Source organism: Melospiza melodia, chromosome 6 (assembly GCF_035770615.1).
Source record: "Melospiza melodia melodia isolate bMelMel2 chromosome 6, bMelMel2.pri, whole genome shotgun sequence".
Lineage (NCBI taxonomy): Eukaryota > Metazoa > Chordata > Aves > Passeriformes > Passerellidae > Melospiza > Melospiza melodia.
Window position 1 is genome coordinate 4,945,093 of NC_086199.1, and position 16,027 is coordinate 4,961,119.

At 39.2% G+C, this 16,027-nt stretch overlaps 1 protein-coding gene across 5 annotated transcripts in view; it reads left to right on the forward strand.

Annotated features, from left to right (window-relative positions):
• Positions 1-16,027, forward strand: part of KIAA0586 (KIAA0586 ortholog) — a 70,273-nt gene that overhangs the window by 23,942 nt on the left and 30,304 nt on the right. For all 5 annotated transcript variants that reach the window (XM_063159731.1, XM_063159727.1, XM_063159728.1 and 2 more), the window contains 9 exons: positions 3,956-4,152; positions 4,354-4,475; positions 5,053-5,234; positions 7,991-8,150; positions 8,707-8,971; positions 9,566-9,807; positions 10,215-10,291; positions 11,914-12,048; positions 13,657-13,837. In XM_063159731.1, coding sequence (XP_063015801.1) covers positions 3,956-4,152; positions 4,354-4,475; positions 5,053-5,234; positions 7,991-8,150; positions 8,707-8,971; positions 9,566-9,807; positions 10,215-10,291; positions 11,914-12,048; positions 13,657-13,837 — 1,561 coding nt within the window. The remainder of the gene's footprint in view (positions 1-3,955; positions 4,153-4,353; positions 4,476-5,052; positions 5,235-7,990; positions 8,151-8,706; positions 8,972-9,565; positions 9,808-10,214; positions 10,292-11,913; positions 12,049-13,656; positions 13,838-16,027) is intronic.

Sequence of the window (16,027 nt, forward strand, 5' to 3'; positions counted from 1 at the left end):
AGAATCCACTAGAAATGCAAATAATTTCTCTAAAACCAGCAGTGATTATAGCACTTAAGAGTTTACAATTTAAAATTCTGCATGAAGTGAATGTAGTGAGAGGCTGAGAGAACTGGGGTTCTTCATCCTGGAGAAGAAAAGGTTCTGGGGAGACCTTGGAGCACCTAAAGGGGCTCCAGGAGAGCTGGAGAGGGACTTGGGACAAGGACTGGAGTGACAGGACAAGGGGGAATGGCTTCAAAGTGATAGAGGACAGGGTGAGCATTTGATCCTAAGAAGAAATTCTTGACAGCATTGTTGTTTCTGGTTTATGGTAACACAGGTTTATTTGAGATCCTCTTTCACAGTTTAATTTTCTCAGGTTTTCCTTGGTTAGCTGACCTCTTGTCTGGGGGGTTCTGAGAAACAAAGGTTGGTGACCCAGCCTGTATTTCACTTTACTGAACAAAACTCACTGTGTGTAATCAAAATTTCCCCAAAATTTATTCTTTTTACTTCTATATCTCCCTGATCCCAGGATTAGAGTGTACATCAAATATTAACCCTAGTGCTTGCAGATAGTTTTATTTTTAAAATGAGTTAATCATTTAACATTATCAGCTCATTAAAACAGCCCTAATTTGATGGTTTGTCTATCAAAAGTGTGTAAATGCTTTATTCATTTATAATTTCAAAATTACCTTATGTTACTGGAGGGGAGGAGTTAAATCTCTGTGGACATTGTTCTTCTGTTAGCACAAGAAAAAAGCTTTAAAGAAATCATTTTAGGAGCTATCAAAAAATGCTGCAATGTTAAATTTTTTATTATGTGAATAATAGTTACTCATCTTTTTTTGTTTCTTTTTTTTTTTTTTTTTTTTTCCCCTGGATTGCTTTTATCTTTTAGTTTTGGCAATGGGATATATTTTAACCACAATACCAAAATTGTTCCAAGTGAAACATATGTTTGGCCTATGACCACACAGACAATGTTCTTAAAAATGTGCAAGGCAAACACAATGGGGGAGCATAAAATCAGTCTCTGGAGTGGCAGGGGTATTTAAGACATCAAAAGAAAGCAAAGTTATTGTTATAAAAGAGTCTTCAGATTCATGAAAGTATGTGCATAAAATGCTATACAAAAAAATAGCTTTTATTGTCTTCCCCCCACTGTCCTTTTATTATGAAAGCTTAATTCTGTTAGGACTGAGCAGGATAAGGATTTGTGTGAAATCTCTTCCTTTTTTGTTTGTTTCTGTTTCCTTTTTCTGTGTTTCTTTTCCCTGGCAGTGTTCCAGGCCAGGTTGGGCAGGCTTGGGGCAGCCTGGTCTGGTGGAAATGTCCCTGCCCATGGCAGGGGTTTGGGACAAAATGTCCTGCAGGTCCTTTCCCACCCAAACCATGCTGGGATTATTTCAGAGTGAGAACCTTGCTCAGCTCTCAGATTTATTGAGTCTGCTCTCAAATTCTTACCAGCAGCCACATCCTGCAGTTCCTTCAGCAAACTCCCTGGGATTTCACATTAAATGCACTTTTTGCTCTCTCTGAATATGCTCTCATTGCAAGGTAGGGGATTTTTTTTCTCAGAGTTTTTGCTTCCAATTTGAATTCCACAGCAAAATATGAAACCTGCAGAGCTCAGGTATAAATATAAATGTATTTTCCTCAAGCCTCATTTCCCATTGATGCTCTTGGGCAGGACATTGATATTTTTACACTTCACTCTTCAGACAAAAGCTCACAGGTGACACCTGCAAAGCAGCCTGACCTTGCTCCTGAGAATTCCTGTAGAAATCCATCAAGAGGAAATCCATGGCTTAAGTTTCAGGAGTCTTTAATAAAACTCTGCATGTACATGTTTGGTAATGGAACAAAACTAATCTATAACATCTAATAATTTCAAACTTTTTTTTTTAATTATCTGAATATAATTTAGGAAATAGAATTTTGGCTTGATACTTTATAATAAAGTACAGTAAAGATTCCAATCGTATCTGACAGACTTTCTAATTTATGCCATATTTTGATTGGGGATTGTGATAGATATTTTCAACAGTCCCCAGGGAAGCAAAATGCAGAATTGAGTGCAGAGTATTCAGGATTGGTCTGCAAGTTTTGATATATGTTCAAGTTCAATCTGTATAATTAAATACTGACTATTACATTATTGTTTTATTTCAGCAGAGATAATATATCACCCCCAAATGAATATGATTTTGTGCATTATTATGGATTTGTGTGCTATAAAATATAAAATATTTTAGAAATGCAGTAGAGCTGCAAAAGTTTGTCAGAGTTACTAAATAGATGTAAGATGTATTGTATGTACTTGCTTTATTTAATCCAGATGTTTGTATTTTGCATACTTTCAGAGGTATTAAATAGGCAACATCAAAGAAAATTTATGGAGTAATGCAGGCAGAGGAAAATACATAATGAAATGCTGGACAAAGACATCTTTACATTTGCTGTCAGAGTGAATTACTGTTCTCAGCACACATATCCCAACAGCATGAGCTGCTGAGCAACTTGCAAGGAACCCAGGGCCTTCTGACTTAACTTCTCTGCTCATTCCTAAGCCTAAAATGGTTTAAAAATCTTTGTTTAGCACCCAAATACACATATTCTGCTTTTCTCCCTGCTTTGAAGATTATCACTATTTAAAGATCCAGAAAGACCCAGCAGTTCTTTGTGTAATTCCCATCAGGGACCTTTCTGACTCTGCAGTTTTAAAATGTGTTAAAGCAGGAAAAGTGTTAATGCTGAGGTGGGAAGGAGACAGGAAAATGTTACTTTTTCCCCCACTTTCTCTGTTCTTTCTCTTTTTTCTTTTTTAGTTTTTCTTTTTTCTTTTCACTTTTTCACTTTTTTTCTTTCTTTTTCATAAATAATATGTAGCATTGAATCTTTTTATTTTATGGGTTGAAAGTAAGTTTAATTTATATAAGGGAAAAGGAGACTTTTTTTCTCCTTTCACTGTGTTGGAGATTAATCTTAGTAAATATAGATTTACAGTCAATTTTATGCACCATCACATACTTCTCACTGGTAAATCAGGGCTCAGCTCCCCATCTCTTTCATTTGACATGCCAAATTTTCTTTTTAGAGAGTCATGTTACTATTAGAGACATTTGTTTTTAATATTAGAAGTGGAGGTTGCAGGTTCTCATTCATCAGGAGGCATTTCTGCATGATGGCTCAGTGGCTGCTTTTTGGGACTTGGAAAAGGGGAAAAGGAAGGAGGCATCTCTGGGAAAACCCAAATATTTTAACTCACCAATTATTTCTCTAACTTTTTAGGAACAGAACTTTAACATTAAAATCAAGACATCTGTGAGGGTTGTCTGAATTATTGCCCAGAAATACCTTCTACCTTCAGTTAATGGAAGTGTAAACACACATGTGACATATATGTGAACTATTTTCTAGTTTGCAGTGCTGGCAAGTTCATTAGAGATTTGATTGACTACATGCTCATTAACTTTTGTGAATTTGTCTTTTCAGACTTTAAAAAACAAGTTTGATTTATTTTAAGAAAAACAATCAAAACACCAAAACCCAACCCAAACAAACAAAAAACCCTAATCCAACAAGTAACTGTAGAATGTTTCCTAAAGTTTTTGGTTTAGAGGAGGAACGTTTCTGGTGTGACATTAAAGAAACCTGACATAGGTCACAAGTAAATTTTTCAAGTATTAGCATTGCCACTGGCTCCCTGCCCTGTGCAGCACAGGCAGGAAATATGAGCCAAATCATGTTTTACTGAGCAGTTCCTATGGCTTTATACCTCTACAGATTTATGATTTGCTAAGCTTAGAGTTGTATCAATTAACTGCAACACACTGAGGAGGGAGAATGTGGTTTGTGTGCTGTCCTGCATCCACAAATGTTCCTTAAAGCAAAAAACCTGACAGCTACCTCAATGACACTGCCTTCCAGAAATGTACCATAACTTAATTTACTGCTTATTTATTAGGATCAGGAAGAGGAGAAGGATGAAATTCCAGAATTCCTTGAGCCTCTTGTGGAGCTTAATGGCCAGTTTAAAGCTGCCTCACCACCACACAATAGTCCTTTGTTTCCTCCTGTGCCTTCTGCTCTTCAGCAGCCTGCTGATATTTTAGATGAACTGATTCGAGCGAGAGAAACTATAGAAAACAAGTTGGTAAATTGGTGAGTTTCATTTTAACAAAGTGGCAAAGAATATATATGGAAGAAGGAATGATTCCCTAATTAACCTTCCCCTTTTTCTCACCTCCATTCCCTTATCCATTTTCCTTTCAGCTGCCTCGCATTTTATGTCAGGAATGCTCTTTTGTGTGCTTTTAGGTGTCTTGGTGTTTGCTGATACTTAAATGGGTTTTATTCTGCCAGGGTGGAACAAGAAATAATGGCAAAAATCATCAGTGAGATGTGCCCAGCTCAGACAGAGGCAGTGCCCAGTGTTAGCAGCTCCATAAAGAGTGAAGACAGTGAGCCTGTGACCCCTGGCATTGGTAAGTAGGAATTATTGTTCTCTGCAGATGGATTAGCTCCATTTTTGGCTAATTTTAACAAGCTGTGTAGGTGGCTGTTGCCTCAGCCTAAAGGTGGATAATCCTGAACCTGTGAAAGTGTGAAAAGCTGCAGTGCACACCTGAATTTATGTGGAGACACAGCCAATGTTACAAGGCCACTGAAATAAATTATAGAAAATAAAAAGAATACTTAGAATAACAGCACTGCACAAATCACCTTCTGTTATTGGCCACCTAAATCACATTTGGCATTTTACTGAGCCTGTAATGTTTGTTTGCCTTTCTTTTTTTAATAGATATGTCAAAAATTCCTTCTCTTATGAATGTGTGAGAATGCAGAGAAAAGCATTTCTCCTGTGATGTCACTGCCCTTTAGCTGTTGCCTTCTTTTATGCTCCTGATTTGTTTCTCTGCTGTTATTTATCTGGAAGGTTAAAAAAAGTCACTTTTTGCAAAGGAATGTTTAAAATTCCATAGAGAGTGAGTGGCTGCAGTGCAATACATGGATTTTAGGAAGTGAGACCTGGCTGTGTGCTTCACATCCCTTCATTTTCAGCTGAAGTTGCAGGTGGTGGAGGATTCCAGCTCTTTGTCAATGCTGGTGTGCCTGTGGACTCAGAAATGATAAATAACTTTGTAAAGGAAGCTCTCAGTGAAGCCATTGCAACCATGCTGGGTGACAGCCAGGCTCAGAGAGCAGCTCCTGATCCTCTTCCTCCCTGCACCACCTCCATGATGGTAAGTCTGTTTTATTCAAGCTTTTCTGCTGAAGTTCTGCTGGATTTGCTGCTTAATTTCATGTTGTTGAATGATAGCTCATGTTATTTTCAACCAAAAATAGTCATTCTGCTTTCTTGCAAACAAATGAGAGATGAAAAAAAATTAATTTCCTCATCTAATAAGGAATGGAAGCTGAGAGCAATATTATTTTTGGTCTTATGGGCTTGCAGCCATTCTTTAAGATCTGTTAAAATGACTATTAATTCTTTCTGAGTTTTGACTTCAGTAGTTTTGAATAAATGCTTAATTGATGAGTAGAGCTTCCTGTAATACAGGATAATTTCCTGTGTTCCCTTTGATAATCAAATGACAGCTGGCTCTTCCTTTGATAACAACATGACTGTGCTGCAATCTGCTGTTGTGTAATGACTTTGGGATGCTTGTGGAAATTGCTGTGCTTAGAAATCCAGCTATGGAAGGCTTTGTTGAAAGTGGGATCAGTCATTCTGTTCTGCTGCAGTGCAGTTAGCATGAAACATCTCCCCCTGCCTGCTGCAAGGGCCAAAGAGGTGATTTTATAGGAAAAAGTAAAGGTTTCACTGCTGAGGGCTCAACCTCAGCCCCCCAGCATCTCTTCCACTCCATCACAGATTGAGGAGGGCCTGATGTTCACCTCAGCTTGTTCTTCTGATGCTCAGAAACCTCTTCTGTGATCCATTCTTCATTTACTGATCTCCCTTTGGTTTCTCTATCAGCTTAAACTGAAATCTCCTTCAGCTGAAGTGGTTGGGTGTTCCTTGCTAGATGTGTTTGTGCACTTGAAGAGATAAGTTTTCTCCTCTTTGGCCTTTTTTTGATTAGCCTAAAGAAAGCAATCATCCATTTTTTGACTCTTGCTGTTGGGCAGCACTTTGATGTTTCCCAGTTTAGATTTCAAGCACAGGTAATACTAAAATGCTAATTCACATTTTTAATAATAATGTGGTCTCCAAGATGGGGTTTCCTCAATGCCCTGAGCTGTAGTAGTGATTCTCTCCTGCCTTTATTTGAATCCTGGGTAGCTAATTATGTTTTTTAAAGCCTTTCCACATTTTTTAGCATGATAGCACAAGTTAAAGGATAGCTAGCAAAGTTTCTGCATTCTTCTTTCCCCATTTGTACTCAGCTCATAGCAGAAGTTCTGGAATATGTAGTTCATGCATTCTTGTTTTCTCATTTCCCACTGTGAATTTTCCTATCTAGAACTGAATTTCAGCTGTTACTGAGTTCTTTGGTGCTCAGGATGTCACACAGTTGGGTGTGAGCTGCCAAATGTTCCTGCAGGTTCCACTTCCCATGAGACATTTTAATAAAAATCATCAGCCTGAGGACATAACCTTCAGAAACTAGCCTGGAAGTCTTCCTGTAGCTTCACTGTCTTGTTTTCTTTATGAAAGGTCAGAAAACAAGGCTGGGAAAAACCTTCAAAGGTCCAGCATATTCCTCCACAGCAGGCCAAACAAGAGCCATCATATTTGCTAATTTGTCATATTTCTGTCCATTGCTGTCATCTTTTTAAGGAACATCCCAATTCTCTTTGTGTTTCTTTTAGTGCTTTGCTGTCTTGGTTATTGCTTTGTTTGTAATCTTCTTTTAGCTGATTCTTCTTACCATAAAATCATCATAATGACTCAATTTTATCCTTGTAATGAAATATTTTCTTAACATTGTCTCAAATGCTTTATTAAAATCCATATAATAATAGAATTCATATTTAAACTGGACATTAGGAAGCATTTCTTTACCAAGAGGGTGGTTAAACATGGCATAGGCATCCTGGAGAGGTGGTTGGTACCATTAAATGTTGGGTTTTGGGGTTTTTTTGCCTCTGTTAAGGTTGGGATTGAAAGCACTTGAGATGATATTTTGTGTTCAGACTCAAATGTTTATTATTTCTTATTTATATCACAGTCTTACAAGTTGTGAGTTCTACAGCATTCTACTAACAAGCTACAAAATGGCTCACTATCTTTTTTTACAAGGTCTTGTAAGGCTAAACTGTCTAATTAAGAAATGACACCTCAATTATTTTCACCTTTAACTCAATAACTTATCACCTGAAGTCTGCAATGTGGACTCTTCTAATTTATCTAATCTAATTACAAAATACCACCCAAACCCATGAAGAAGAAGGTGAAGAAGAACATCTAGCCACTGCCTTAAAACTTCTATCTTGCTTTTTACATTTTGCTATATTCTAAAACTTTAAACTCTGAAGTTTTCCACCATGTGATATTACACACTTTTATTCAAACTACACACCCATAATCCCAGTGCTATCAATCAATTTTGGAAGTTTTCTCCATGACTTCAGGTCAAATATAGTATTTTCCTGTGGGTTTGTGCCTTTTAGCACAGGAAGTTTTAAAATTCTCAGCATCCAGGGTATCCCAAACCTGTCAGTATTTCAGAGGCATTTGGACAATGCCTTTAACAACAAATTCCAGCTTTTGGTCATCCCTGAATTGGTCAGGCAGTTGAACTGGACAATGATTGTAGTTCCAGTTTAAATAGTCTGTTCTGTTCTATACATGATTTCCCAATTTAATCATTTTAATGCTTAATTCACTGGTTTTAATTAATTTTGTGCTGGTGCAGCATCCTGGAGGAGTCAGATCCATGGCAGCAGCAGCTGTTGCTGTTCCCTCTCCTCCCCAGCTCTCTCTGGGGCTCCTGGGAAAGCAGGAATTCTGCACTGAGATCATAATTGTGGTTATGATTTTTCTTCCCCTCAGGAGGCTCCTGTGCCTACTCCAGTGCCAACACCCCAGGCCACACCACCACCAACACCACCTTCAGAAAAAGAATTGCCTCAGGTCACAACTCCAGATTCATCTCCATCTCCTCCAGAGATGAGTGGGGATGTTCATGAACATGAAAAAATTAAAGAAACAGGTATCGAAAATAATAATTGAAGTTTAGAAGTAGCAAATATGCTTTAATCTACTGCCTTTAATTTTCTTCTTCAAAGAAGTGTTATCTCTCAAGATAAATATTCTTGAGGCTATAATTCAAGTGGAAACTCATGTTCTACAAAAATTTATGGGCTAATTTTATATAGAAAGCAAACATCTTTTATTTGGTAACAGTTCTATTTTGAAAATTAATGCACATTTCTATGGTCTGTGTGATTTCCACCCCTCCCAACCCCTCCACAATTTCTCACATCAGAAAAATAGCTGTCTTTTGCTCCTTCCTGTCCTTGTAATGTTAATTTAATCAAATGTGCACTCTTCAAGTAAAGCAGCTTGATTTTTTAAAATGCAGAGCAGTCTCCCTTGAGGAAGAAATTGAGGTTTTATTCCAACTTCTTCAGGTGCCAGCACTGTACTTAAAAGCAGCAATTCTTAATTTAGTCTTTCTAACTATCAAAAAAGGTATCACAAAAACTGCAAGTGCTTGGTAGAACTGACTCTCTCTGTCTGATGTACATTTCCTGCTTTCCTTTCAGATCTGAAATTTGGCTTCCCACGTGCAGGAGTTGAGATTGCAGCTGCCATGGGCCGTGTGGTCACCCCTGTGGTCACCCCTGTGGTCACCCCTGTCACCACCCCTTCCCCAGTGGCCACACCAAGCCCTCCTGTCTCAGAATGTGGCACCCAGGCTGGAAAAGGGGAAAGTCCAAAGCTTCCAAACCCGTGGGATGGTGCAGAACTTCCTCTGGAAGAAGAGAACCCCAGTCCTGTCCCCGAAGAACCATTCTGTCCTGGGACTGTGTGAGTTCAACAGGCTGCACAATTTCCTCATTTCTTAAAAATTGAAATATGTATATCCTCTATACAGATATGCTCAGAAAGTCAGGAAGAAATGCATTTGACATAAGGCAGGATTAGATTTTCATTTTTTTTAATTGCTTGAAGGGCAGTTTAGAGAAAAATCTGAAATCAGGGCCTTTCTCAGGGTTTATCAGCCCTTATTCATTGCCCTTAGTAAAGCTGGATTGCTACACCTGCCAGTAACACAGAGTGACAATGAAATCTTGTGTTATTAGCATTTAAATTTTTGTGTTACCTCCTGGGGAATGCACATGGTAATTTTTAGTTATAACCAGAAACTCACAGATAAAGTTGTAATTTTTAGTTATAACCAGAAACTCACAGATAACATTATTTAACTATGTTAACTCCTGAACTATTCTGTAAAATACTGTGATCTCATTGGAAAAAATAGTTCAAAATTAGTTTCTTTTCAGAATTAGTTCTTTTCAATAAAGAACTAGGATTGGTTTATTTTCAGTATTGGATTCAGATGTTGGTCTGCACTGTTGGGTGTGTTCTGGTGTATTCACAGTGCCCATTCCGTCCTTGCAGGGAGATGTCAGTGGCCAATGATGAGGAACCAGAGGCTTTGGTGTTCCCATGCCAGCAGCTGCCAGAGAGGCCCTTGGAGCCCCTGCCCTGCCCTGCCCAGGTGCCATCCCCTGTGCCCACAGTGAGCTCTGGGGCGTCCAGCCAGGAGAGCAGCCTCACCCCCACGGGCACTGAGACCACAGACAGACCCCTCTCAGAAGGGGAGGTGCTCTTCCCCTATGGACAGCCCCTGCCTGCTGCAGGTAACCAGCTGTGGAAATCAGAATTGGAATTATTGCTTATTCCTATAAAGCTGCAAGCATTAACTTGCAGTTTGTGAAAATTAACAAGGCTTTGTTGTTCTTTTTCCCGTCACTGAACGAAATGCTGCTGTTTATTAAAGAAAAAAAAATATTCAATCTGCTCTTTTGTCATGAGATCAACTTGGAAAATAATTGGGACTTGTCTTGCTTAAGTACCATGTGGTGCTGAGCTGTTATTGTGTAAGAAATAGGAAAAGAAATATGAAAATATGTCTTTATAATAGACATCCAGCAGTAGGAATTTCCAAATTTACTTAAGCACAGTGTTGCACTTAAAGAATGTGGCTTGGGTTTTCTGTCATGTAATTTGAATGTTTTTAATAGTTGTAACATAAAATATTTTTCAGCCTTAGCAGAAGGAGGATTATCTCTTCCAAACCTGGCTGAGAGCTTATCCAGTACTCTCCGAGATGCCAATGAAATGGTAAGGAACTCTTTCATAAAAATCAGAGATGATGTGGGTTCCACCTTGGCCATCCTGCTGGATTGGATGTGCTTTAAACATTTTCACTCACCAACTTTTTTAATTCATACTCACAAAGAGTGTTAGAATTTCAGAACACCAAAGGAAAAAAACCACATTATGCAAACTAATTTATGTTTTAAAAAAGTTGGATAATTCACATACTTCTGTAGGTGAGAGATAGCTATTATGCACTTTCATTTCTTTATTGTTTCTAGTTTTAAGGCATCTTAAACAGAATAGAACATTGCTATCCTCTGAGCTGTTGCAGCTTTGAGCCATCTTTTAATTGCTTGCATGATTAAATTATTAAAGTGGGTTAGCTGAGGCTGGAGTTGGTTAAAGCTGCTTAATACATCAGAATAGTTTCTTATCCATTGTCTGCTGCAGTCCATGGTTCTGGAAGCCTCCCAAATCAAGATATTCTCCATTCCCCTTCTCTTTGGTATTCCTCAAATGCCTGGACTTTCCCTCTCTGACTTTGTGTAAAGCCTCTTGGTGAGATGTCACTGTGACATAAATTCTGGGAGACATGATGGAGAAGAGAAAGCTCTGGGGGGACCTTACCAATGGATAAATATGTGGTGGAAAGAAGTAACAAAGAAAGAGCCAGTGAAATGTGGGAGGGAGTTGGACACAGGATGAAATTCAGGAGATTTGGTTTAAACATAGATGTTTTTACTGTGGAGTGGCCAAGCACTGGAAGAAGGGCTGCCTTGGGCAGCTGGGTTGGGATAGACAACCTCCAGAGGTCTTTCCCAAGCTCAACAAGGCAAGTTTAATGTTCTGGAGCAGGAGTCCCCTTCTCCTGGCCTATCCTTCCTACCCAGAGCTTCCCATGAACATCCATGATTCCAGTCACAGCCTCAGAGAACATCCTCAGCTGGAAGGCACCCACAAGAATGATCAAGTCCCAACTCCTGGCTCTGCACAGAACCCCCCCAAAACAACCACCACAGCTGTGAGGCTGCCTTGGACTGACAGATCTTCAGGTGTCTTCTCTGTCAGCCACACTTCTCCCTAAAATCTGGGTTTAAAACTCTGATAACAGATTCACCTAAATTAAAGTTCTCTTCATCAAAGGAACATTTGCTTGCTGAGATGTTCTTACCTCTCTTTGTCAGCTGTATTTCTCCTCCTTCTACTATTTCTTCCTTTTTCTAGTATTTCTCCTCCTTCTAGTATTTCTCCTCCTCCTAGTATTTCTCCACTGTCAATCCAGTCTGTTTGAAGAAGGTAATTCCTTGCTGGTGAGAGCAGCTCTGCAGCCAGATTGTTGCTAGCAAGGGATGTGTGAGGATTTCACTGTTTCCCTGATCTGAAGGGCTTTGTTCCTCTTTAAGTGTTGCAGTCTTTTGTATCAAATAAAGAATGTGCATGTCTGTGGGTAAAAGGAACCAGTGTGTCATCTGTTTGCTTATTTTTAAAGGCTTGAATTTTCATGACATAATTTTTCAGTGTGGAAACTTACTGTTAAAAAAAGCTTAGTTGTGAACTAAAGTAAGAATTATTCAAATTCTACCAAAAACCAGTTTTGGAGCATGTATTATGTGGATTTTTCTGTTTGGTTTTTTTTGTTCTAGGATTATGATCCTCCAAGTGAAGGGCAGGTTGTGAGGAGAATGGGTAAAGGCTCTCACAGGGATCCTGTCCTGGCTCTTTTAACCAAATTAAATCAAGCACCTGTTTATGTACAAGAAGGAATAGAGCACTCAGAGGTAACTTACAGTCCTTGGCTTTCCAGTACAGTAGTTTTGAAGTGATTCTTTCCTACTCAAAAGTAGATAAAATATCCCAAATTTATCCTTGCTGTTGGCTGTAGAACAGCTTCATACACTTCATCCCCTGCTGCAAGTGATCCCACTTCTGCTGGCTTCATTCTTGTGTAAAACCCTTAAAAACCACTGAAATCTCAGTGTTATAAACAAACTGTACATCCTGTGTACCTCGTTTTCCAGATGTGGGACTGTCCCCATGTCCCAGGTTTGTCCTGTCATGTCACTTGGAGTGCCAGGGAATTTTCTGTCACTTCAGCAATAAAGGTGGAATGTTTATCAGTACAAATACACTGCATGTAACAGCCACAGGAGTGTTTTAGGGAGCTGTGAAGAACAACTCAGCAAGTGTTTACATGTACTTTGCACATGCTGTTGATACTGATCTTGGAACAAAACCTCAAAAATTCCTATTCAGTTGGCAGAAAAAAAAGAGACTCACAGAAAAATGAAATTCTCTGCAGCACATTTTTTTTTGTCACACATCTGAGTTATTTCTGTGTTGGAAAATAGCAGTTTGGACTGGGTGTTCATTCTAACTGACATGGCTGGAGGAATGTTTGAAGGAAATGAACTTTGAATGCTGCAGCAATGGTTCATGAACACATTTATTTACAGCAGATCTTGCTTTTTTGTGATGCTACTGATGCATATGCAGTTTCTTCCTTCTGTCTTGGTCAGTTTAGTCTAAATAATTACCAACTTGACTCACCTTCTTGGCTGTTCCTTTGTCTTTATTTTGCTAATGAGCTCTGGTGGCTGGACTTGGTGAAAAGCTGTCTCCAGTGTTAACTCCCAAGTCTGCCTGTAATTGCAGTGCCATTTTCTCATCAGCACTGCCAGTTACAAATGCAGCTCTGCTTTGCTTTTTCCCTTTCCCAGAGTCACAGACCACTCAGTCTGTCCATCCAAGGCATTCATAAACTTCCCCCCAGGTTCTGGCAAAGTGTCCCTTCTCCTTCAGGGGAAAATCAGCATTCTCCTGGATGTTTTCTGTATGATTTTAGAGTGATGCTGTGCACATGTGTGTGTGTCTTTATGTGTGTGTGTGTTTATTCCACCTATTTTCTGACATGGAACCAAGCTGGGTTTAACCTGCAGCTTTAAAAGTCAGGATCCAGGGAACCATCCCTATTTTTAGTGCCCTCCAAATCTACTTGAAAGTTGAAGCTTTTATCTGACATGCAGTGCAGAGAGTCAATAGCTTTTAGATGCTGCCAATGTTTCAAGGTCAGGCAGTCAACAGTGGCCAAATCTATAATATCAAAGGCTTCATGTGCTAAAAATGTAGCTTAGGTTCTGGTCATGTAGAGATACCACTAACAGAATAAATGATGTTTGGCTGCAAGTGTTTCTTTTCTGTCCTTCTGATAAATGTAGATCTTAATTTCAAACCCAGATGGTATCTCCATGGCTTGTTTTCTTCATCCAATGCAAATAGAATAAAATTAATTTATAAAAGCTTTCAGGGTTAATGTAATTAGAAAACATTGGGTTTGGAAGACTTACACTGGGTTTTTGTATGTGCTGTGGTTTTGGTGTTCTGTGCAGGATTCTGATGGCAGCATTGGGGAGCTCAGTGAAGGTCAGAGGCCAAGGCTGTCCAGAGCACAGGAGAGAATCCTGATGGGAAATTCCATTTTCATGGAGCATCCAGCTGCCCAGAGCTTTGGGAACAGACCACGCCAGGGTCTCCGCTCTGCATCTCCAGGGCAGGTTGTCCAAATTGGAGGTACAGTTCCATTCTTATTTCTTCTCTATGATATTCATGTGGATTCTGAGGATTTTCCATAACAGAATCTGAAATCATTTCAGACCCTACAGTCAAAATCCAAATTTACAGGCAATTCCTACAATGAAACTATTAGTGTTCCTCTTTCAAGAACTGAATTTAATTCAAGCCTTGTCTTCACTCTTCTTAGCAATTTCCTATAATTGGAATAAAAATCATGGCAAATACCCATTTGCCTATACAAAAGTTAACTTGTAAAGTGTGTCTCTTATTCTTTTAAGTCAAATTCAGTTGTTGGAGGCAGTTTCCATTGGACAGGTGTTAGCACCAGCACTTGAAGCTGCTTCTCTCTGTCCCCTTGCTCAGCCCTGCTCCTCTTTGCTGTTATCACTCCATCCTGGTGATTCTGCAGTGCCTCATAAATGGCAATATATTTTAGCTTCATATATTCCTCCAATGATATGGAAATGGATTTTTTTTCCCAGATGGATAGGCACACACATCTTGTACAAAGCAGGGAGTTGCTGTTGGTAAAGCAGGGAAATTTATTTTATTTCAGTTGAAAGTAGTGCTGAAAGCAGTGGTCCATCCTTCCTCTTCCTTATTTTTTATCCCAGGTTCTCTGTTGTTATCTGAAAATGTGCTTCTAAAATTGTTTAATGTAGCTGCTGCAAGCATGTAGAAAGTATTTTGTTGACTGTGGTTTTAAATATGTTTAAACTAAACTGAAATAATTACTAAGCTGTTGCAACACAAATGTAGTTTAACTGATTCATCAAAAGTTGTGTAAATTAAAGTGATCAAACAGCTGCTTTTCTGTCCTTTTAATTTTCACGTTTATGAATTTGACAAGAGAAGCTTATCTCACATTATTAACCCTTGACCAGTAGGAAGTGAATTGGAATTAAATGTGTTTAACACGTGGCAAAAACAATCTTGGAGAAAATAAAATATTTGCTTGGTTTTGAAGCGATTAACATTTGAACTGGTCATACAGAGAGTAACCTTTTAAACCAGCTGTGACCTAACATTTTGGACAAATACACCAATGTCAGCCTTGAAAATATATTCTGGTACTTTATATATTATCAAACTTTTCCTTTAAAGTAGTTTGCTTGAAAATTGGTTGCATGAAGTTTTCTGAGATAAGAGATTTCTCTGAGTCACTTGTTTGACTCTGTGTTGGTAGAGGTCAGTCAGCACTAAGGACACTGATGTAGCAATAAATCAGTGCTCAGATCATCTGCAGATAGTGCAGCACAAGGGGGAGATTTGGATTAAATGTGGGGAACAAATTCTTCCCTGTGAGCAGTTTCAGGGTGGTGGGGCCCTGGCACAGAGGAGCTGTGGCTGCCCCTGGATCCCTGGAACTGCTCCAGGCCAGGCTGGATGGGGCTTGGAGCACCCTGGGATGGTGGAAGGTGTCCCTGCCATGGCAGGGGGGTGAACAGGATGGGATTTAAGGTCCCTTCCACCTCAAACTATTCTGGGATTTCTCTGGTTCTGTAAGTCTGTAATGGTGCTCAGGACCATGGAGTTGGAAGATGTCTGTTAATGGCAGAACCTGTCCCTATGTCTGTCTGTCCTTACCCACACTGTCCATGGCTGTATCTGGCACAACAGGGTTGTATCTCCTTGTATCTTTAAAAATAATTTTAAAAATTCATTTAATTCAATTTAGGGTGCCCTTTGTCTGTCCTGTAAATAACTTAACACTTTTCAGACCAGCTCCTGCCTGTGATGATAATCCACCAGCAGTGTGTTTCTCTACTGATTTTCATACTTATCTCCAAATCTTGTAGTGTTGTTTTTAGTCTTTATTGCAGCATATTTTTGAGAGGAGCCAAGTGCCCTGTACTAACTACCATAGGGCAATGCCCTGTGCTTTCACATAATCTTTATAATCCCAGCCTGAGTTCTGTTGCATTCTGATGATTTTTAATTTAGCTTTCCTCCCTCCCTACCTCTGAACACAGCACAGTAATTTGTTGCATTGCTAAGGAAACAACATTGTATAAAAGCTTGGATTTGCTTTCAAGACAGGAGTTGTTTTCATATCAAGGAGAAACAGAAATCCTGGTTTCTAAGTCCTTTTGTTACTGAAGTCAACTCTGAATAGAAAACAATCTGGTTTTGGAGGGAGGGTCAGGTCAAGGGTGGAAGGGATGATCTGTGATTGTTTCCACTTTC